This window comes from Gadus chalcogrammus, chromosome 3 (genome assembly GCF_026213295.1).
Source record: "Gadus chalcogrammus isolate NIFS_2021 chromosome 3, NIFS_Gcha_1.0, whole genome shotgun sequence".
Classification (NCBI taxonomy): domain Eukaryota; kingdom Metazoa; phylum Chordata; class Actinopteri; order Gadiformes; family Gadidae; genus Gadus; species Gadus chalcogrammus.
Genome location: NC_079414.1, coordinates 7,862,034 through 7,885,733, shown reverse-complemented (window position 1 = coordinate 7,885,733; position 23,700 = coordinate 7,862,034). Strand labels below are relative to the sequence as shown.

General features: G+C 41.9%; 2 protein-coding genes across 4 annotated transcripts; both read left to right on the top strand.

The window, feature by feature from the left end:
- Window positions 1–72: 72 nt before the first annotated feature.
- Window positions 73–5,445, top strand: adap2 (ArfGAP with dual PH domains 2). Of its 2 annotated transcripts, none has more exons than XM_056585732.1 (11): window positions 73–346; window positions 724–854; window positions 1,340–1,431; window positions 1,710–1,792; window positions 1,963–2,075; window positions 2,174–2,320; window positions 2,704–2,787; window positions 3,327–3,389; window positions 3,616–3,693; window positions 3,844–4,072; window positions 4,224–5,444. In XM_056585732.1, the coding sequence occupies exons 1-11, from the start codon at window positions 259–261 to the stop codon at window positions 4,253–4,255; spliced, it is 1,140 nt and encodes a 379-aa protein (XP_056441707.1). In that variant the 5' UTR covers window positions 73–258; the 3' UTR covers window positions 4,256–5,444. The 2 variants fall into 2 exon arrangements, with proteins under 2 accessions (XP_056441707.1, XP_056441708.1); XM_056585733.1 differs by lacking the exon at window positions 73–346 and adding an exon at window positions 363–477 and having other exon boundaries at window positions 4,224–5,445.
- Window positions 5,446–6,699: 1,254 nt separating this feature from the next.
- rhot1b (ras homolog family member T1) lies at window positions 6,700–21,332 on the top strand. 2 transcript variants are annotated; one of them, XM_056585747.1, is made up of 20 exons: window positions 6,700–7,052; window positions 7,538–7,596; window positions 7,786–7,867; window positions 7,988–8,031; window positions 8,413–8,466; window positions 8,545–8,597; window positions 9,575–9,683; window positions 11,254–11,355; window positions 11,443–11,541; window positions 11,713–11,821; window positions 13,212–13,332; window positions 13,852–13,936; window positions 14,543–14,688; window positions 15,187–15,287; window positions 15,664–15,794; window positions 16,133–16,216; window positions 16,352–16,474; window positions 16,900–17,105; window positions 18,440–18,562; window positions 19,352–21,332. In XM_056585747.1, exons 1-20 carry the CDS (start codon window positions 7,016–7,018, stop codon window positions 19,467–19,469), a joined length of 1,986 nt encoding a protein of 661 aa, XP_056441722.1. In that variant the 5' UTR covers window positions 6,700–7,015; the 3' UTR covers window positions 19,470–21,332. The 2 variants fall into 2 exon arrangements, with proteins under 2 accessions (XP_056441722.1, XP_056441723.1); XM_056585748.1 differs by lacking the exon at window positions 18,440–18,562 and having other exon boundaries at window positions 6,701–7,052; window positions 19,352–21,331.
- Window positions 21,333–23,700: the final 2,368 nt, after the last annotated feature.

Below are 23,700 nucleotides of genomic sequence, written 5' to 3'. Positions count from 1 at the left end.
TTCCATAATAGCATATGTATATATAAAAATATGAATAGAAACTGATCTGACTTCCTGTTTCTGTTATTTCAGTTACTGTGTTGCCTGGGAGAACAATAAACCGTGTCGGTTTTTGGCGCTAAGAGGAAATTCTAAATCTCTTGGCCCACTGAAAGGAAGGTAGTTATTTTAACCTTTGTGCAAATATGGACTACTTGTTACACTGTAGCCTCTTAGGTGGGACTTAATAGCCATTTCAATAGCATCAACCTGTGACCTATGGCAAATCCGGAAAGAAATAAGAAGATCTTGCTTGATTTGATGAAACAGCCAGGAAATCACTTGTGTGCTGATTGCGGAGCCCCAGGTGAGTGCACACACATATTTGGGATATTCTGTGTAAGAGATGGTAGAATATTTTCAAAACATTCATGTGTGGTTTTTATCGGATTTATAACACATCAAAGGTACTTTTTCACATTTTGCACAGAGGGAAGTGTAAGTAGATACTTTCTTTGTATGTTCCTCTTGATCGTCTGTACACGGCACGCAACATTCACAAGTTCAAATATAATGTAAAACTCTACATATACCTAGGAAAATAAATGAAGTGCCATATAGATACTATTTTGATAAAGGTACCTTCCTATTGTAAATTATGGCAATTAAGACAACATTTACTGTATAATTTCCAGTCTATGTTGTCTTCGGTCTCACCGAGTTAATATATCAATTATTTGATAGATCCGGACTGGGCCTCATACGTCCTTGGTATTTTCGTGTGTCTGAACTGTTCTGGAACACACCGGGACTTACCGGCTGTCAGCAGAGTCAAGTCCATACGCCTGGATTACTGGGAAGACTCTCTTGTTGAGGTAAAGCGAGGACTATAATGAACTCACAATAAGGAATTAATGCATGAAATGAATGAGTGATCATAGGTGATTATCAGGGATAGAACACAAGCAAAAACATACTCAACATACTAACCCATTACTCCACCATGTCTTGCCTTTTAGCCTTTGTTGTGTTCAAATCATTTTATGTTTTTTTGGTTCTCAGGCTATTATATCTTATTATAAACAAACTAGTTAGTGGTATATAGGTGGTATTATTAACTTTGTGCACGTTTTTGGTTATTGGACCAATTACCTAAAATATATTGGATGATTTCTGTTAGCCTACCTGCATTTAGACTGGCCTAGTAGACAAATTAATGAATCATCAGCTGAACTACAATTTCCTCACAAATCAATAAATTCTTCACTATATTCACACATTGCTTCCAAACTGACTACAAACCAAACAATATATAAAAAAAAATAGACATTGACCATGCTGTAATCTCTTTTTGTTTCAGTTCATGAGAGAAAAGGGCAACACTTCCTCCAATTCTGTGTTTGAGAAATGCATCCCTGCTTTTTTCTATCAGCCACAACAGAAAGATTGTGTGTGAGTGACGATTTTGGTAAACATTTGTGATGTGAAAAAGACTAAACAGAAAGAGTGCGGGGAAAGAGCCCTGTATGAGGAACAGATTCTAGTGGCCCAGAACCATTTATAAATATTGTATGTGCATGTAGAACTGCATGTATCAAAATATATTTATAAATGGTGGCTACCCATGATGTTCAACATATTTAACGTCCAAAAAAGATTTAAAAATGAGTTCAAGCTCTGGGATGGTTACTTCTTAGAACATTGACTGAAAATTGTATGCCTCTTTTTAGTGTTCTTAGGGATCAATGGATCCGTGCAAAATACGAGAGAAGAGAATTCACAGGGGAAAACGTTCGGCGTGACTATAACTCAGGTATGAACAACAACAAATGATGATGAACAAGAAAGTATTAACAAACCAAAACCTCCATTACATTACTAATGCACTTACTAATGCCTAAGTGTGAACCCCATCCTTAGTGTGTAGTATGCATGGTTAGATCAGGTATCTTTAATAGACAACATGGATCTGCTGTAACCCAGACATATTGGAGGCAGCTCTATGGAAGAAGGGCAAGAACAAAAAGGCGTTTCTCAAGAGGACCTTCCTGCTCTGCCAGAGAGAGTTCACACTCAGATACTTTGTCAGAGAAGACGTGGGTACTTTTTATGAACCATTTGATGGATATCTGGCTGAACTACAAAGCCAAGAGTATTGTGCATCACTGACTCCCTGCCCACCACCACCGCTCAGTCCAAGGTTCCCAAACGTGTGATCTACATGAAGGACCTGAACGCAGTTTTCCAGCCCGAGAAGATGGGCCACGCTCACGGCCTGCAGATCTCCTACCAGCAGGAGGAACGCACCAGGAATTTGTTTGTTTACCATGAGAGTGGACAGGTGAGGTCTTGTCCACATATGTACCATAGAAAACTGTGCATCGTTTAAATTGTGCAGGGAGGACTAATCTAGGCTATGGTTCATGGCCAGAGTAAGTGTAGGAGTCAGCTGATCCAGTAATGATGCTATATAAGGTGCTATAACCTCCCTACTGTCATGTCTGTAAAACAGGCCAAGATTTGGCCTGTTTCATAAAATACATCCTGTAGCTATTAGGCTCTCCTGAATAACGGCATTAGTTTAGAGTTTATAAAGATTAAAAAAATATATTGTTGATAATATACATTTTTACTAGACATGCAATGAATTGCATATCATAATCAGATGTCAAATACTAACTAAATTCAAATATCCTGCAAACTCAACTGGTACATTATTTTTAGGTAATTGTTACCTGGTTCAATGCTATTCGGGCGACTAAGTTGGCATACCTCAAGAGGAAACACCCAGCTGCTCAAGACAATGTGGTGAGCATTCAGCAGTTTAAAATTATATTTGATAATGGAGAACGTTGTGAAAGACCTGAAAGCTGTTGCGTTGCAGTCTATGTGATTACAATTTTCCATCCACTTCCAGCATGCTTTGCCTCTATACAAACTATTATCCTACCGGTCATATAAATGTAAAGATCAGTCTGCTTTTCACTTGTTTCACAATAATTTGTAATATCAATTAATCATTCAAATTATAGTGCTATAGCCTATTGAATGATGAGGATAACACAACAACAAATGGAGTAGGCCAAGGAAAGTCCCTTTGGAAATCTCCATATGTTGCAGTGTTACATCCTGGAATTCAAATGAGGGCAGGTTGTGTCAATGATCGATGCAGTTAAAGTAGATAGTAGTTGTTTTATAGACATTATCTCTCTCCTCCCATCTAAACACTTAGGCAAAATATTCCAAATGTAAAGGTGAATGCTGTTGAACTTCTTATAAAACACTTAAACTTGCATAATGAAGTACTATGGTCTATTAATCGGTTCCCCTTTTGTCTCCCTTTGCAGTTAATACCTCTGATTAGCAGGTGCTGCGTGAAAGAAGGCTACATGGAAAAAACAGGTCCCTTGGTTAGTGGTTCACAAAGCACTTCCAAAATTGATCAATACAAATATTCAGTTGACATATACTAAAGCATGATCCCTTCTGCCTGTTTGTGTGTGTGTGTGTGTGTGTGTGTGTGTGTGTGTGTGTGTGTGTGTGTGTGTGTGTGTGTGTGTGTGTGTGTGTGTGTGTGTGTGTGTGTGTGTGTGTGTGTGTGTGTGTGTGTGTGCGTGCCTTTGTCCCATATGGCAGCAGTGGGAGCCATTCAAGAAGAGGTGGTTCACATTAAGTTTACAAGACAGAAAGCTTCTGTACTTTAAAACTCCAATGGTAACTTGACTATAAAAACAGAAACAAACAATAACATTCCCATTTGTATTAACGTTTGTGTGTGTGTGCGTGTGTGTGTGTGTGTGTGCTACTTGCTGTGCTTACTGATTCAAGTAGACACATGCACATATCCACTCTGTTCCCCACCAGGATGCCACCGAGCTGGGGGCCGTCTTCCTCGGGACGGAGAGCCATGGCTACTCGGTCGACGGGCAGAGCCCGGCGGGGAGGCGCCAGGGCAAGTGGAACTGGGGCATCGCCATGACGACCCCTGGGAGGCAGTTCATCTTCATGTGTGAACAAGAGCAGGACCAGGGGGAGTGGCTAGAGGCCCTCCGAGAGGTCATCTCCACACCCATGACTCTACAGGACTACTCCAGTGGGTGCCTCTGCTCTCCTCATGGTCATCCAGAATCCATCCTCTTTATAGATACAACATATATACATACTGTATGAGATAAGGAGAGTCAGAGACAGAGAGGGGGTACTAAATGTGGTCTATTGTTGTCTGTCTGTCTTTCTTCCTCCAGATGAAGCAAATTGGAGGAGAAGAAGGAAGTGACACACAGCAGCAGGAAGTGGGACTCGATTGGTCGGTTTACAGAAGAGAGCGTAAAGGGTGGCCCCTGGGCATAGGTCATAAAGGCTGTCACCTTGGGTGCCCTTCATCCTTTTTACTGTTTTTCATTGTAAATGATAACAATTATATTAAATTACACTAATTTATATTTTAATCACTTTGACAATTAGTTTGATGCGTCACCATTTTTGTGTTGTTCAAAGAGCCATATTCTCGAGTGATTCTGTGTTGTTAATCTGTGGTTCCATTATAGCCCTGCTAGTTTTTGTTTCTATCATGGTTGAGCCTTATGTCATTTTGGTTATGAGGATTTGCTATTGGCTGTTCACTTGTATGTGTGCTTCGGTGCATTATTTTACATTTACCAAGGGTTAGTTATTTGCCTTTCTGTAAATTGAGGCTCAAACCACTGACTTGTATTATTGGCAAGGTGCAGCCCGCTAGGTAAGCTGGCCTGCGGTAAGTTTAATATGGGCCCTTAAGGACCTTAGTCCTGGGGCCCATTACGCGTTAACGCTCCCCCTGACTGTTGGTATTGAGCTCTGGAGACTTGGGTTCAGGTCCAGCTGGGCTGGTCTCAATGGAAACCTTATATTTGTAAGTAGGAAACGTAACAACGTCATGTGAAATGTAATGTCCATCATAACCTCCGACCAAAGCAGTGCTAGTGTCTCAGGGGAGAGAGCTGTGGGATATCAGCTGGATTCCTATCCCGCCATAGGTGGTCTCCATGTAAACCTAATGCAATCCTGTCATTTTGGATTGCCTAATTTGTGACTACATTTATGAGTAAAACCATTAATTGTATGCCTTCGCCATTGTAGGATTTGTAATTTCACGTATGGGACTGCATAGTTTAGGGACATTGGGTTTTAAAAGGCTTCGTAATAGAGAACCCATATATTAGTGTTTTGTGATGCAGAGACAGTCATGTAGTAATGATATGTAGGTTATTCTGCAGGTGCTTTAAGGTGGACATTGATATGAAACAAACCATAATGGCAGAGATAATGAAACAAGTCTTATAACAAACAGAAATCACCAAAATTGTTTTGGTGTAGTGGTTATCACAAAATAAACACAGACAGGTTGATAGACATCATGTGTAAAGTTGAACACAGAGACCTCTTAATCCACTCTTTACAAACTGATTAAACCATCAGGGGGAAATATGGCAGCAAGGATAATAGATTCAGGGAGACAGCAAAAGAGAGAAAAGCAAAATAACAAAACATCAGGAACAAATTGGAATGATTAAAGAATGGGGGGTGCTGTTACAGGGAGATAGTGGATAGTATCACACCCAAGACTCATAGCCCGTGTTTCGTGCGTGCCATGCTTAATTAACCATAAAATAGTCAATTTTTATCCCAAACATTACAATTTTTTTACCATTACCAATGGTATGCTACATAGGAATATGATCTAACCTTTCCTTCTCATAGTTAGCTAAGAATCACATAAATGTATTATGTTTTAAATACATTTTTGGGGTTAATGGCGAGAATGATTAGAGAAAGCGCAAATACCAAAAACTGTCCAAATCACACTGAATTACCCATAGCCTACTAGACCGGTTGGCTGCATCGCTCCGACCCAGATCAAGCCTAGGGGGCGTTTCCCGTTAGTGGCCCGCGGCCCGGCAGGCGAGCTGCACAATTAATCAACAACAACAAACAGCACCAAAAATTCAAATCTTTGCAACAAATAGCAATAATGATGGTATTGTTCGGATAAAATACATCATTACTTTATAGAATATAGAGCATAGGACTTACAAGGCTTATTTTGATAATGTTTGGGTTACATGGTATATGCTATTATATTCATGGCCGGCTTCGGGCAGCAAACACTTTAAAAAAGTGAAGGTCGCTTCAGGTATCTTTTTTTTACTTTTGATACTCAAAAACGTGATTCACCTGTTCCAGGTGAAGCACGCAAGCTAAATCTAGATTTCATTTCTAAATCGTGCATCCAAATCAAAATCCTAAATCGAAATGCTAAATCGTATATCTATTTCTAAGGTCTAAATCCTAAATCCATGCAACAGATATGCTACATCTCATATACATATACTAATTATTTCTGACTCCTAACCATATGATATTTCATATTCAATCATTCATTCATATTTTGGGGGAGGCATCACTTGCATTGGGCAGGAAAGGCGCGCACGGACCGCGGACCGATGCAGGATTTAGTAGGATTGGGATCATACTATTGAGGATTAACCTGATCCGAACGGATGGGTGGATTGAAGGAGGATTTCAGCAACAAAATGTAATAAAACATAAAAAAAAAAATTAATAATAAAACATCTGTTAATTGTAGTATCTCCATTTATTGTGACGCGCATTTATAATGCATGCATGTTGTACTCGGTCGAAGGGGCGTGGTTTCATGGACTGCTAGCGCCGCCTGCCGCTGTGACCTCGGAACAGCAGGCCCGTTTGTGTGCAGAATCAAAATAGGGCACAGCAGCTAGCTGCTGACTTATCCGTGTGTGTGGTGATACTGTGGACCAGGACACACGTTCTCGAGATTGGTGACATCTGTAATATCCTAAGGTTTTGTAACGTACCACCTTAGTATTGTTGAGCTTAAGACGCAGTATCGGAGAAGGATATCGTTTATGTAGCGAGCGAGGCCGTAGATAGCAAGCGCACCGTCCCTTCATCTGCAGCTCAGCATTCATGTGAATTATAAAAGGATTCACACGGCTGAGGGTCAACGTCAGAGAAGATGCGGAAAGATGTGAGGATATTATTGGTGGGAGAATGTAAGTACATATTTTACAGCATTTAATGCTATTTGTGCTAATGCGACTACCATTGCATCAGAGCTCAATCGTATTAACACACAGTGTCCTGATTCGGGACACTGATATTGAAAGGACTCCTGAACCTTGATTAACAGAGTACTTTAGCAGGTATTGTATTTGATACACCTTCTCTTCTTACCTGGTATATCAGAATCCGATCCGAATTGACTTCATTGCCAAGCAAGTTGAACACGTATAAGGAATTTGTCTAGGTGTTAATAAACATAATAAAGAAACCTAATTAGAAAGAAATGTACTTTAGTATGGTTACTCAAATAGTTCACTATTGACTTTTAACATCCTCATCACAGCCAGATGTTGATAGCTAAGCAGAGGATTATCGATGCAGCATGTTCTACAAATCAAAGAGAATACTTTTCAGTCTACGCCTCTCTTACACACTCACACATCCTCTCTTTTTCTGTGTCTTCCTCTTTTTTCAGCCAAGGTGGGGAAAACCTCTCTCATCATGTCCCTAGTCAGCGAGGAGTTCCCGGAAGTGGTATGGATGAAGATTTGTAATCCTGTAGTCAAAACTACTGTAAATAAATGACTGTCCTTCAATGTAGAACTGATTATGCAATAGGTAACATATCAGTCCTGATAGGTAGTCTTCCTGAGAGGTACACTTGTATTTTGTGATGTGCTCTTGTTGACTACAAGAGGTTTGATATTGATATAATCCTTGTAGGTTCCCTACCGAGCTGAAGAGATCACCATACCTGCGGATGTGACCCCAGAGAGGGTTCCTACCCACATAGTAGACTACTCAGGTATGGAGGGATGAAGTGTTTCACAGGGTTATTCTGAGTAAGATTTAGCAGAGGAGGTTATGGATGTGGAAGAGCTGGTGGAGTTGTGTGGTGTTGATTGGGTTTGTCGTCTCTCCACAGAGGCAGAACAGACAGACGAGCAGCTGTTCCAGGAGATCTCTAAGGTGGGTTTGTTGCCCAGTGACGTGCCATTCAGGGCGGGTTGGGTTAAATAACCTCATGCATTTTCTCATTGTGCTAGATATTATCCCTGCACTTCTGTGCCTAGTTATTTGCACTACCATCATTCATGATAAACATTCTCCAAGAGAACCTTAGCATACCTTTTATCGTCCATATTATCCATTTGGATATATATATTTTTTTATCATCTTGTTTATGTTGTATGTGTCTGGTGTGTGTCTGAGACGGGTTCAAGCTAGTGTGACTTTGAATTTCCCCTGGGGATCAATAAAGTATATCTATCTATCGATCTATCGATCTATCGATCTATCTCTATCTCTCTATCTATCTATCTATCTATCTATCTATCTACTCCTCAACAGGCCAATGTCATATGCATCGTCTACGCTGTGAACAACAAGAAATCAATTGAGAAGGTGAGCTATTCTCTCCTTGTTTTATTTATTTGTTTATACTGCTATTATTGATGGTATCATATTTTTTTATTTGTGCAGGTGACCAGTCACTGGATTCCACTCATAACTGATAATACAGACAAGGACAACAGGTACGTTTTCTTATTTTAGGGTCGCTTAAGTTTGTTGGCTGTGTTTATTTTAGATTTGTACATTTTAATACTGCCTTTCATCAATGTTATTGTTTGTCTGGAAGTGAACCCACAATCATCTGCATGGATATTGTACTCCTTTCATAGTGTAGTTTATTTTGTGTTGTCCCTTCTTAATTGACGTAGTTCATGTGGTATTACCACAGTAATTGTTGAGGAGCCAGTGATTTCATGGTTTCTGATGGAATTAGGGTGAGGGTTGGGTTAGGGGTAACACTATGTCATTTAAAAAAAATGTTTAGGAAGGAGAGAGGTTTGTTGTCCCCATGGTAACGACACACACCCGCTTTATGAGACTTCTTTAGTATTGTAGTTGTGTAACTGTGATGCTTCTTTAGTACCGTAGTTGTGTAACTGTACGGTGTGTGGCAAATGAAATCCGCCACACACCGTAGCGTTATACTAAAGGTGTCCGGGAAGCCCAACCCTCAATCATACATCAAATATATAGCAGCTCAGAGAGAGCTTCCCCATCCACACAAGCTGTGCACCAGTTGGCACTAGTAACCTCATCTAGAGGTACTCAGATGTCATGAAGAGAGCGCCACCTGCGTTCAAAGCAGAGTGGAATGTTCACAGATTGTTTTGGGGAGATTGGCAAAAACAAAGGATTTGCCTCTTTTTTTTTTCTCCAAATTACGGACCTATTTCAGTTACGGTGTTAAATGGCATATTTTACTATTTTGATTATCATATAAGACCAATGAGTACGTTTCAAACAAAAAAAGTATTTATGGGTTCACTGGCTCTAAGGATCATCATATGATCAAATTAAATTTGGTGCTACTGGAACAAACATACTTGTCTTTGGGTCAATTGACATAACATTGATTGTTTGTAATTTCAAACTACATCATTTTATCATAATATTAATGATATAAGAAAGCATACATTTCTTTGTGTGTGTGTGCGTGCAGGGTTCCTCTGATCCTGGTGGGCAATAAGTCGGACCTCGTCGAGCACAGCAGCATGGAGACGATCCTGCCCATCATGAACCAGTACAGCGACATCGAGACCTGCGTGGAGGTACGCTGTCCCCCTCTACATCCTGGAGGTTCTGCTTTAAGGGGCCTACACACCGCCCAGACTCAAACCAACAGCCCCTTTATCTGACCACTCCGTTGCCTGTCGTCTGACCCGTTCGGCAGAAGAGTTGCATTGAAACACCCCGGGAAGACTACTATCAGTCACACAGTAGCATGTACGTTCTGCGCTTGCGCGAGATTCAATAAGTCTCCTTAACATCGGGTGGCGTTAGTCTAGTCAGAGACTCAGATTCTCAGATGCCAACGCTCTCAGACCTTGAGTGTTTAAGCAGACTGGACACCGTCTGAGCGGTTCCAAAAGCTTCCAACACAGCTGAACACACAGAAAAGATTTGTTCCCGAACTGGTCCGAGTCTCCCCAAACGTGTCCGACTTTTGGGCCAGCGTGCAGCAGCCTTTAGGCGGCTACAGTAAACTCATGACCTGGGAGTATTTCAAATAGTTTCTTTCATGGTTATGTACTGTTGCAAGGCTCTTCCAAGACTGACTTCTCCCTGTAACTTGAGGGGCCTTTCCAGGGTAGTGCAATGGAGGTCAAAAGCTTTTAAGAAAAGCATGAGAAGACAATGTTGAGGACATTAGCTGGTCTTGCTGCTCTAAATGTATGGATATTTGTCAAACCAGCAATATCTCAAATCAATAACACTGTTGGAGTAGAGGCTGGAGTAGAGTGGTTGCTTGGCAGCTCAATGTTCTGCTCAACTTCCATTACTTTAATTGCTCATTATCCATTAGTGAGGAATACTGAATAACCAACCTTTCCATGTGTAATTCATAGCAGTGAGGAGTGTGAATGTCGAGGGGGGAATGGAAAACTGAGCTCACAATTTGGATTTGAGGGGGCGTTTGGTGTTTTTAGTTTTTTTGACACTGACGGCTTTCGAAAACATTGATATTTACAGCGAGAAGCACTCGGAGCCCGCGGCAAAAACAAGAGTGCCTTAGGACAAAGCGCTGGTGGCCGCGTGTGTTCTCACCGCGGCCGCATGCATCTGCATTCCTCTCATTGAGAAAAGACGCTGCTGTTCCGAATAAAACACTTTGTGGTGACGGGCCCAAAGACATTGGAGGCCAAGTCTCTAGTGATGGGGATATCTAAATGACTGGTCCTTGTCCGGGCGGTGGCTGGGTCAGCCTAAACCCCTATTCTCTCCTCCTCCTGGTTCTGAGCTGTGATCTGACAGCCTGTGATCTGCCTAATTAGACCCCGGCAGAGCCTTGCTGCTAATCTGTCTGGATTTGACGCACATGCACACACATAAGCTATTGCGCACACTGTGCTGCCTTTTCTGCTGCTTGTTGTAATTCTCCCATCAATTTCACATTTTTTGGTATTGTTATAAGTCAAGAAAGCAGGGCCATGATTTTGGTAGAACGTGAACGTTAAACGTTTTGTTTCTCTACGTACAGGAATTGTCCATATTAAATCTCAATAAAGTGGGTTTGTTAGCGGTACGAAAGCAGGATGTCGGTGTGACATCATCGAACAATACATACACTGTATATTTTAATCATTTGTCTCCACACTCTTTTGCCTACTTCACCTCCAGTGTTCAGCGAAGAACCTGAAGAACATTTCGGAGCTGTTCTACTACGCGCAGAAGGCTGTCCTCCACCCCACCGGCCCTCTCTACTGCCCGGAGAGAAAAGATGTAGGCATGAAAAGAGACATAAAAATAAATGTATTCATTCAACTCATCAAAATTATGCTGAATGATGATGGTCTGGCTGTTTTCTAGATGAAGCCCCTGTGTGTTAAAGCCCTGACTCGCATCTTTAAAGTGTCGGACCTGGACAACGACGGTATCCTCAACGACAACCAGCTGAACTTCTTCCAGGTGAGTCGACGGCTCTCAAGAGGAGAGGTTTCTCAGGCCCCGTTTCTCAGCACCAAATGAATAGAGTGTTGGAAATAACGTAGCGCACTGCCTCAGGGTCTCGTTGAGACCGTGTTTCACATTTGCCCACTATGCTTTGTGTGTGTGTGTTTGTTTCCTCTTGGTTCGCAGAGGACGTGCTTCAACGCTCCACTGGCCCCTCAAGCCCTGGAGGACGTGAAGAACGTGGTGAGGAAGAACGTCAGCGATGGCGTGCGGGACAACGGCCTCACACTGAACGGTACTGGCTGATCAGCTGCCAGCCCTGCACGCCCTCCCCTTTAAAAGATGATCTGTGATTCAGGGGCTTGAGGGGCCATCTGCTTGGCTTGAGCTTTCACTGAGCCAACAAATGTTGTGGAGATGATGCTTGAAAGAAATTTGCTGAAGGAATCCATGTGACCATAGTGAGCCAAGAACCAACACAGTGACACCCTTAGCGAAAGGTTGGGGTCCTTAATACATTCGTTTTTTTGTGCACTTTCAATTTTGAGGTTGATTCCCTGTTTGATAACTAAAAGTAGTCTTCCTCTCTTTCAGAGGAAGTTGGTATCCCAAAAAAAACGTTTACGACACAACTGGACACTGTCACGTTATCTAAAGCAACCTATATTCACATTGCTCAGTTCAAATAAACATTGCCCTGTAGCGGCAGCTGCTATTGAGATGAATGATCAATATGTATAACAGGTCTATGAATGTAGTTATGGATGCAGTTGAGAATCATCCATTGTGTGTGTTTGTGATTTTGAGATTAGTGAGAGAGCGGTCTGAATCTCTACTTTATCACATTGTTGTCACCAGCATTTCATTTTGTTGTCCGAGAGAGGGTTAAGCTTCTTTGAGCTCCTTGTTATTGTATATGCCCTTCCCTTTTATATCCTTCCTAGAGCGCTCAGATTCTCACTTTTGTTTTTTATCTCGGTGTTCGAATTCCAGCTGAAACATTGGGTTCATCACTTGCTCTCTCAATACCATTCACATTGTGGAATCTACATCTTAACCCAATCCATTTGAATAATTCATTAATTACATACACTATTGGATTTATTCAAAAATCCAAAATAACTGGCTGGCTGAGATAACCATGTATATTAGACTTTAAGGTGCATGGAATAATGGAATTATACTGACCTTGTATTTAAAATATATATAATAACAGGTGGCTCAACAGTATTCAAGTCCCTTATGGAACTCTATCACTCACCACACCAGGGATGTTCAAGTGTAATATCTGCAGCGTTTAAGTTGCAATACTTTTTGTCACATTGGTTATTTTTATTCATTGTTGTTTAATTTCGGATGCGAAAAACATGATACAACATGATATCGGCATTATATATCTGCCAACCTGCTCTCTAAATATTGGCATAAGCCATTGAAATACACCTTTCGATCGACCACAATTTAACAAACTTTGAAAAAGATTCATGAAATATCGGCTCCAACATGAGGCTGTGCATATGGGGAGAGTACGACCCTCACCACTAGCACACTATCCTGCCCCTTTGGTCCCTAACAGATGTTTAATATACGGTGCCAGCGCTGATCACACTCATAACATAATACGGGGCCTTTAATGTTTGTTTGTGTAATGAAGAGTTAACGATGTGTGTGCGCATGTTGTCCAGGCTTCCTGTTCCTCCACACCTTGTTCATCCAGCGAGGGCGCCACGAGACCACGTGGACCGTGCTGCGGCGCTTCGGCTACGACGACGACCTTGAGCTGCACCAGGACTACCTCTTTCCCCAGTCAGTCCCCCTCTCGTTCTCCAAACCCCCAGTTTGACCTTCTCCTCCTCTCACCTCAGTCTGAACAACCTGTTTACTCCCTCCTGCCTCTCTCTCTCTCTCTCTCTCTCTCTCTCTCTCTGTGCGTGTGTGTGTGTGTGTGTGTGTGTGTGTGTGTGTGTGTGTGTGTGTGTGTGTGTGTGTGTGTGTGTGTGTGTGTGTGTGTGTGTGTGTGTGTGTGTGTGTAAGCTTCAGGTCTGACAGAATAATTGGGTTAGTGTTTCCTATATGTAAAGTGTCTGGCTGCCATATATTCCCATTCCTGGAAATCTACACCTGTATGGTCACTAGTTAAATCAAAACAATGTGCTATTTAACAATTATAAAAAAAAAGGGGGGAATAGTCATTGCGCCATCTTAGGAGGTTGACGTATAGCATATACTAATAGGAAATATTCAACATGAATCTCAAAGGAGTTCCAAACATTTCTTAGTTAAAATTCAGCATGTCGTTGTGCGCTCCTCTCTCCCTGTGTCCAGGCTGAAGGTCCCTCCGGACGCCACCACCGAGCTCAACCATGACGCCTACCTCTTCCTGCAGGGCGTCTTCGACAAGCACGATAAGGTACGTCAGGGTTAGCTGAAGGACGTCGGGGACACACAGAAGAAGGGAGCGCTCTGCTCCTTCCATTGGCTGCCGAGTAAATCGCCTCAAAATAAACTTGAGGCGATTTACTAGGCGTGAGCAGAGTGGTTGCCAGGGGAACTTGGTGTCGTACAGGTTACCAAGGGAACCTGGAAAGGACACTTATGTGATGTCATAGACCTGTCTTGCTCATGTTCTTGGAGACTGGGTCATTCACACAGCTTTGCCTTTCTATGTTTTTAACACAGCTTGGCTGATTCTTTGGTGATTTACCAATAAATATATGCCCATGTATGTCCATGATTTGTTGATATTAAGAATTGTAGAGTTTGCTGTTTTTAGTAGTATTTCAGGCGATGGACTAAAGTAGGGGTAAACTGTATAACCTGAACAATTCACATTTCAATTGAAGCAACGGTACACAATAGACTACTTGATTTCAGTCATAGACACTCAAAAGACGATCTAAACTCATACTTTGCTATACCAGTGTAGGCTTTGCAACTCACATTAGAGATGTACCCGTTACGATTTGTCTTGAAATATCAACGTACTACAACCATGCACCATCCCCCTGTCTCCCAGGACCGGGACTGTGCCCTGTCTCCAGAGGAGCTGAAGGACTTGTTTGACGTGTTCCCCTACATGCCCTGGGGGGCCGACGTCAGCAACACGGTTTGCACCAACGACAAGGGCTGGATCACCTACCAGGGGTACCTCTCTCAGTGGACGTAAGGACCCGACCTCGCACATCGTCCACTACCGTCTCGTCATTGGAGATGAATAAGCTATGAACGGAGGATTTTGAATTGGGCCTGGGTGATGGGTTAGGTTTGAGGGCAAACCTCCATTTGAACAACATTTGTTGTTTAATGCTCTATGTACTGTGCAATATGTTTAACCCTTACCTTTTTTTATGCCATTCTTTATTTGTTTATTCTTTTGTAAGATGTCCTCTAACGTTGAGAACATCTTGAAAATTTGAGATGGTCTCAGATGAATAACGAGTATGAAGGTGTAAGATTAGTTAGGTTGGAAGGTTAGTTAGGTTGGCAGGCATGCCTCAATTTTACCACATGCTGTTAAATGTTCTATGTAATGTGCAATATGATATGAGTCCTTCTTTGTCTTGAGTTTTACTATTTGAAGCTGTGTGGAGAAAGAGACAAGTGGTTTCCATTCTTTGGTTCATCCTTCCACCTATCCATTCTTTCCTGTGCTGTTGCCAGGTTGACCACCTACCTGGACGTCCAGCGGTGCCTGGAGTACCTGGGTTACCTTGGTTACTCCATCGTAGCCGAGCAGGAGTCCCAGGCAGCAGGGATAACAGGTGAATTCATCCGTCATCTTATGCAACAGTCGCTCCACATTACATTGATTCCCCCGTGTATGTAATGGCTTCCTTATTGATGGTGATTAATGAAGGGAATTTTGGAGACTATTATATTATTGTGCTTATTATTGATTGTTTGATTAGATTATTTTTACTATAACGCCTATCACAAAACATTATCCTTCAAGTGTGATGGCTAACTTTAAGGCCGGTTTCACATTGTAGTTTCTTCTAACGTGTGTGTGTGTGTGTGTGTGTGTGTGTGTGTGTGTGTGTGTGTGTGTGTGTGTGTGTGTGTGTGTGTGTGTGTGTGTGTGTGTGTGTGTGTGTGTGTGTGTGTGTGTGTGTGTGTGTGTGTGTGTGTGTGTGTCAGTGACCCGGGACAAGAAGATCGACCTGCAGAAGAGGCAGACCCAGCGCAGCGTCTTCCGCTGTAACGTCTTCGGGGACGTCTGCAGCGGCAAGAGCGGCTTCCTCCAAGCCTTCCTGGGACGCAACCTCATGGTGGGTCGGGATCCACGGCAGCGGCTATACCACCTTTACAAGTCTTTCTCTTTTCAAGCACAACCAGTTGTGCTCCTGTTTATTGGATGGATGGATTGACGAAGGTGGTTTCTCCTGTCACAAACATTATTATTTTATTTCTCATTGTGATGATGACAGTAATTTGTTACCAAAAGACAGAAACAAACCATCTACCATCTATCATCATCTAGTCGATGCAACATTAATTTAGAAATCTAAGACTAAGTTTAATTCCGATATGATGGCCTGTTCTGAAGCTTTAATGCTTTGGTTTCCTGATCTCAGTTTAATGCTAACTCTATTGTTTGCTCTCTCAGAGCCAGAAGAACATTCGAGAGGAGCACCGGTCCTTCTACGCTATCAGTACCACCTATGTTTACGGCCAGGAGAAATACCTGCTTGTGAGTATTAGATCGATCAACCAACCTAGATATTGTGCCTTTTCCCAAGCTTTCTGAATATTAGATATCTGTATTTCCTCTTCTTCTTCCTTTCCTCGTCCTACCCTTGCTGTGCCCATTTCCCACAATGCACAGCTGCACGAGGTCTTCCCAGACAACGACTACATGTCCGATGCCGACCTAGCATGTGACATTGTCTGTCTGCTCTATGATGTCAGCAACCCCTACTCCTTTGAGTACTGTGCTAAAGTCTTCAAGGTAATCACATGCTCCTCCGTTCTTCACTGATGCTTTCAGTCTTAAATCTGATTGGTTGGGATTGTTGACTTTGTCATTTACCGTCCATCTGTGTACTTAGATTTTGAGAACACTTCAAATTGATCATATAAGGAGATTTCCATAAGTTACAAATTATTTTAGATGGAAAAAGTGTTTTAAAGGATATTTGCTGTGTTATTTGTTTTCGCCACAATCACTGCATTTTATACTAGACCTTGCCACACATATATTCTGCATGAAGTATACAGGATGGATTAGTAGATTATCTATCCATCATACATCTAGGTGGACAGTCCTACTTGTGATGTCACCAGCTTGTTATAGCTAATCCCACTCGCACCTGGGGGTCCAACCGAGGGCCCTTTAACCCCTGACGGCCCACACTCTGATCTCCTTCCCCTCAGCAATATTTCATGGACAGCAAGACGCCGTGCATGATGATAGCCGCCAAGTCTGACCTCCCAGAGGTCAAGCAGCAGTACGGATGCACTCCCCTGGAGTTCTGCCGCAAACACAAGATGCCCCCGCCCCAGTCCTTCACCTGCAACACAGCGGCGGCAGCCCCCAGCCGGGACATCTACACCAAGCTCACCACCGTGGCCATGTACCCGTACGTAGCGGCTCTCTAGACCTCTGCACAGAAACAGGCAGGCTGTGTTTGAAATTAGACGGTTCAGATGGAAACATCAAAATGTATTCGATGTGACTAAATTGTAAATTAGTACAGCGTCCTACCTTATAAGGTACTACTAGTTGAAGTCCATAAATCTGGAGATCTATGAGGCAAGTAGTAAATTAACATGAAATATGGAACAGTCAACCAATACAAACATGTCCTTGGGGGGGCCTTTTGCACTGATTCAAACACCTGTTTTCTTTTGGATTTCATAATTGGCCCTTTTTCGTTTTGTCGGCACTACTATGTCATTGAAATATGAGTGTCTGATATCAGTTCCTTGAACAGGGATTCACTTCATGTAGTACATTGGTCATTTAGTTCAGGTGCTACTCTGCTTGAATCCCATGGCGCTGTCAGACATGGTCTAGTAAAGGCTGCCAGAGCTCTGATCTGTCAGCACTGTTGAGCCCTCCGAGAGCTCCTCCCTGATCTTCTTACAGTGAAGCAGTCAGCCCTACATAAGCATATGCCCACGTACGCATTCAAAGCTGAAGTTGAAACCATGTTCGGCCATAATCCCCGGTCTAGTCGGCTAATCACAAGCACGCAAACGCACACACACACACGCAAAAGCAGTTACCAGTGTATTATTTAGATAACTCAATTTAATACATTACCACAGAAAACATTACAATTGAAATTATATGATGAAATGCAAAAAGCTTCTTTTTTTTATATATATATATCAGGTTTCAAATTTTTTATTTATTAATTTTAAATTATCCAAAAAAAGTATAAATATTTTTTAATTGCAGAAGTGTCTTATCAGAAAACAATCCGACATGCCCCCTGCAGTACCATTGCGTACCTCTAGTGGTACCTGTATCACAGGTTGATAAACACTGGTCTACTGTGTTTGTGTGACTCCCAGACTCCCAGCCAAAAGGTTCTGAGTTTGAACCCCATTGTCCAGTCTACAATCGGGTGTCCCTGAGCCAGAGGATTGACCCCTATCTGCACATTATGACACATGGCTAAAACAGGGTTATTTTGGATGATGGCGTCTGCTAAATAGTACATAGTGCCTTGAGTGAATCAATGAACTCTTGTTGTGACCTTTCCGGTAACTTTGTGGCAGTGCTGGTGCTGAACTTCCAGTGGCTGACCTGTGCTCTTAACCGTTACTTTCTTACTTCTTCCTCTTCATCTTCTGTGGTGTTGTGGTTTTGGTGTCTCCTATAACCACACTGTGTGTGTGTGTGTGTGTGTTTGTTTCTTCCCCCTCTGCATTCTTTGGTGTGCTCACTATCTGGTGCCCTCCCCAGTCACGCCCGGCTGCGCTGCATGTGCACGTGCAACAGGTGCACCTTCTGCCTGTGCCAGAACCTCCTCAACTCTGAGCTGCTGCAGACGGTCCGGACCAAGCTCTACGCCGCGGTGCTCAGCAGGTCCTCTCTCTCTCTCTCTCTCTCTCTCTCTCTCTCTCTCTCTCTCTCTCTCTCTCTCTCTCTCTCTCTCTCTCTCTCTCTCTCTCTCTCTCTCTCTCTCTCTCTCTCTCTCTCTCTCTCTCTCTCTCTCTCTCTCTCTCTCTCTCTCTCTCTCTCTCTCTCTCTCTCTCTCTCTCTCTCTCTCTCTCTCTCTCTCTCTCTCTCTCTCTCTCTCTCTCTCTCTCTCTCTCTCTCTCGTTCTAGCTGCGTTACCTGTCTTTCTGGTGCTCTCTCACCCATCACTTTCCCTCCATATTCATCCTTCATTTTAACTTGTCATTTGATTGTTTAGTCCCTTGTTTTTGTTTATTTTTTAATGAACGAATGAATGTTTGCTCATTTGTTCTTCCCACTTTTTGCCTATGTTTTTAACTTTTTATGATGGATTTGTGCAACAGGTTTCCGTCGATGGCCGTCGATTCAAAATTGTTCTTTGCTCTCCACTTTTGTTTATGTCACTGTGCCTTGACAGCATCATCTTCATTGTCATCTTCATCATGTGTCCCTCATGTACTTGTCATGTTGAACTCTCCAGATGGTTTGTTTCATACGGTGTCTTTCTCTCTGTATGACATTTACTTCCCCACCCAATCGTTTCACATCAATTTTCATTCTATTGATTTTTGTGCTGCTCTAATCACTTGCCTCCTTCATCTCCATGTCACGTTCCTATACCCGCCCACCTCTATCTCGACATCGGTTCCTTAATCTTTGTCTCTGTCCATGTGTTCTCCTCTCTCCATCCTGCAGGCACGTGAGCCAGGCGGACCTGAAGAGCTCCACCTTCTGGCTGCGGGCAAGTGTTGGCGCAGCCATGTTTGCCGTGCTGGGTATCGCCATGTACAGAGTCCTGCTGAAACCACGGTGACTCCACGCCAATTATTGGCCAGTGCGCAACTTAAAAAGAGGACAAGAATTTATCAGAATTTGACTTTGACTTTTGGGAAAAATTCACAAAATGTTTCGTTTTCGCCTGCCCTTATCGTATGTTAAGTTTTCCTGCTCCTTTGGGGAGGAAGATGATTTAAAATGGTTTAATTTTGCATCATGCTCGCTCAAGCTGGTTTGATAATGTGGCTTTCTCGGTCACCAAAGTATTATTTTTTGCTCAAGGTATAGATCTATTTATATTTCTATGGAAAACGTGAGGATATCTTGAGGCGAAGTGGGTTGGCTGCAAGTGAGTGTTGGCTACAGGTTTATGTTTTGAAACTGTATGCAGCAGCATTAGCAACTTCAGTCAAATAGTTTTTTCTGGAGAGAAAATATGTAAATAATGATATAAAATATGTGTTATAGAATATGTGCTAGAAATAATCTCGGATGAAAGGGAGAACGGCAGGATGTATGAGACTCGGAGTGTATATGAAAAGCATCCTGACTGAAGCTTGAAGTCCCCTAGATGAGCGAGTTCTAAGGTTGCACTGGTCTCTGGGAACTGGCTGTCCTCGCGGGGGCCTAATTTATCAAACGCTGCGCTCCTCTGCCCTCAAATGTTAGGCCACAGCAAGCTGCGTGTTCAGCAGCAAATATTCCAATTTAGAAAGTTCTGATTTAATATATTCAGAAGCTCTACTCCACAAGCACAGATAATAATGCATTTTCCATGATAAGACCAGCTTCGACTATTCTGTTAGCTGTTTGGTGTTGGCAATGTTGTTGGGGATTTGGAGCAGAGGCAGTATTTGATATAGGCTAATTCATTTAGAAAGTTGTAAACTCATATTTAATAATTGAGCCAGAATGGTGGCCCAATCACGTAAGGATTTGTATTCATCTTTGCAAATAGAATGGATAGTTATTTTGTTTACATAATGCATCGTGTATAACTGAGCCTCCCGTTTTATACTTAGATTTCCTCTTACTCCCTCCTTGTTGAATTGTATTGAATAAGAAAGATGCCATTGTGTATTTAATATAATGGCATCACCTTAGATAGGCTGCTGCTTCAATCCTGCTGTGTGTGTGTGTGTGTGTGTGTGTGTGTGTGTGTGTGTGTGTGTGTGTGTGTGTGTGTGTGTGTGTGTGTGTGTGTGTGTGTGTGTGTGTGTGTGTGTGTGTGTCTTTATTTCTGTCCTAAACTACTTCCCAGTATTGTTTCTTTGCTATTAATCGGTAACCATGTAGAAAATGATCTCTTAAAAATATGCTGTTGGCTTCTTTAGGAATATTGAAGTTCTACATTGTGGACGTTTTGCATAAAGTATTCACAATGCATCCCGATATTCTATTGTGTTGTCATTTTAAGGGTCAGTTTGTCTTATTCAACCATTCCTGCTTTGAGATTACTGAAATATTTTTTATATTTACATATAGACCATGTATAAGGTTATAGTAACATAATATTTATCTTCTTTGTATTTTAACTAAAAGTGAACTGTATAGGTCTTTAGCAGAGTGGTGTAATAGTAAAGACAAAAACAACTAACCTTATGTAATTACCTGAAATAGCCATTTAAGGCCTATATCAGTAAATGCTGTGCAAGAGTTGAACACGGTTTAACCTTTCAGTAATCCCAATATAACCACAAGAGGGCGCCACACACACACAATTATGAAAGATTTGCTGAGAATCGGGAAAGGAGCGGTAGGGAGACAGCTCATCAGTTACCTTTGCAATTACTATTTATTTTCTACAGTATTTTATACGGTCATTTAGTTTATTTCTACAATATTTCATGAATGGATTAAACATTTCATGAATGTTCCAAAACTTGAGTCATGGTATCTTTCTAATGATACGATTCAGCTTCAATAAGGTGTAAGGTGTGACACATCAACGCATTTTCAGACATGGTGACGATGTGAGCCAGTATGTATCGTTGTGTAATGCAAATCAATGCAGAAATGGTGTCGAGGTTATTCTATCCTTTAATTAGGAAATTAAACTACTTCACCAGTTGGAGGGGTGTTGGTGTGGGTATAAACGATGACTTCAGCAAACCAATAATAATGGCCATGAAACGCAGGTTTCATGGCCATTATTAGTTAACACTTTTTTTCGTGTTTCTCTTTTGACATTAATTTACCCTTTGGCAAACTTCTCCAACACTCATGCTTTACCTCCCCGAACAGCCCTAGATGCTATTTCTGTATCCCACTCTATAGTTTACTTAGGATTAGTGTACAATCAGTTTCTGTCCCTCGTTCTTCCTTCCTCTTTTCTCAACTTCTTCCCTCTTTTCCCAACCTCATCCTCAGTCAATTATCTCATGCACATAACATTTTGGTTTGGCAGCTTTCATTGACATGAAGACTGGTGGCTCCACAAGTTTAACAGGTTTAAAGTAAGCGTAATTATTTTTCTTCTCTAGTCTTTCTAATGTGTACACTGTACTGACACAAGCTTCACACAAACACCGTTATTGTATATTTAACTGCAGCATATACGACAAAAAAAATCTCTTCTTTTACAACTGCTGCAAATGACAAAAGCCTTTAATTTCACCGCTTTTCAATGATGTCTGTTCTAAAATCTAAAGGATTGCCTAACCCTTTAGAGCGAAAGAGCAACTAACTGATTTCTCTCTCTCTCTCTCTCTCTCTCTCTCTCTCTCTCTCTCTCTCTCTCTCTCTCTCTCTCTCTCTCTCTGGGGTCTAGGTGACACAACCTATGCAGATTTTACTTGACTTGTGAAAGCAGAGACTTGTGAAAAACTCCTTTTCTGCTCAATTAACTGCTTCTAATGGAACTGCTGCGCGCAGGCTGCGATCCACGTTGCTGCTCACGCCCCACAGTGACGTCACCCTTCTCCACATTACAGATAAAGCATTATCTTTGGTTTATTTTACTACTTGATTTGATCTTGCTCATGGCTGAAGTGGATAGAAAATACATAAAGATAATAATAAACGAACTATTCGATTATTTTATGAAATGAAAGAATATGTTGAGTCAAAGTAATGCATTGACTCACTTACAACATTTGTAGGCAGGGTAGAGTGATGGACGGAATGCTATTTCCAAGCATTATGTTTGTGCCTTTGTTAATACACTCCAGTATCGACTGTGATTCAGCCAAAGAGCTCACTTTGATCAGATTAACAGTAAACTATGTAGATGTAGATGTATGAAAGTGTTAAACAATCAGCGTTGGGAACACCTCGAGCCATAGCGCCTGAGTAGGAGTCAGAGGGACCCCCACGGTTCAATATATTCCTCCACCATATTGTTTCCATGGCAATGCTGGTGCATAGCTGAGGAGGGAGTGTGAACCAGGAGACTGATGAGAAGCCACAGAAAGACGTGTTTCTCTCCTGCCGCTGCGTCGTCGTTGGCGACGCCCTGCGTACCTGCAGCAGGGCATCTCTCACTCCGCCATTAGGTGTGTTTGATGCACCGTGAGGACTTTAAAGAGTGGGAGGGCCGGAGGAGGAGGACACAACCATTATGGGGCTGATTGTCTCAGAAGAGCCCAAGAGGGGATGGTTTTTACAGCCTTTCACTCTGGAAAGGAAAATTCCAATGTTACAACAAAACAGCCTGGAATGTATAGGTCATGGATTGAGATATGATTTTAAGAGGGACCTTCACAGGGGAATTCCACTCATTGCAATGGAAATTGATAGTGTCATGAATACCCTTTTATTAGAGATAGAAACAACAGGGCACATTTCAAGACTATGAAAATAGTCATACATATTCGCCTTCATTTGTCACCTTATTCTGTCTCTTTCCCACTCACCCACTCACTCACTCACTCTCTCTCTCCGCACCTCCTTCTTTCTACTCCTTTGTCCTTCATATGAATGTACCACTTGCTCTTATTTTAATTGTTGGGTTACCTATACCACAGTTATAGGCCTTTGACTGTACGAATTAGAAAGCCTACAGTTTGGTACCATTACAGATTACTAGCCTACAATGACGTGGCCCTATGCCATACATCCATGATCAACGTCTGTTTGTCTTTAGAAGCACTAAGATAAGTTGTGTAGGCAACTCACCCAACTCTTAATCGAACCTCATCTAACTCACTGGAGCAGATATGATGGTTAATGGAATAACTTGTTTCAGGGTATATTTCTTGCCTGTTAAATATTTAAAAAATATATAATATATAAAGATGAATCGAGGATTCGAAAAACTTAATATATCA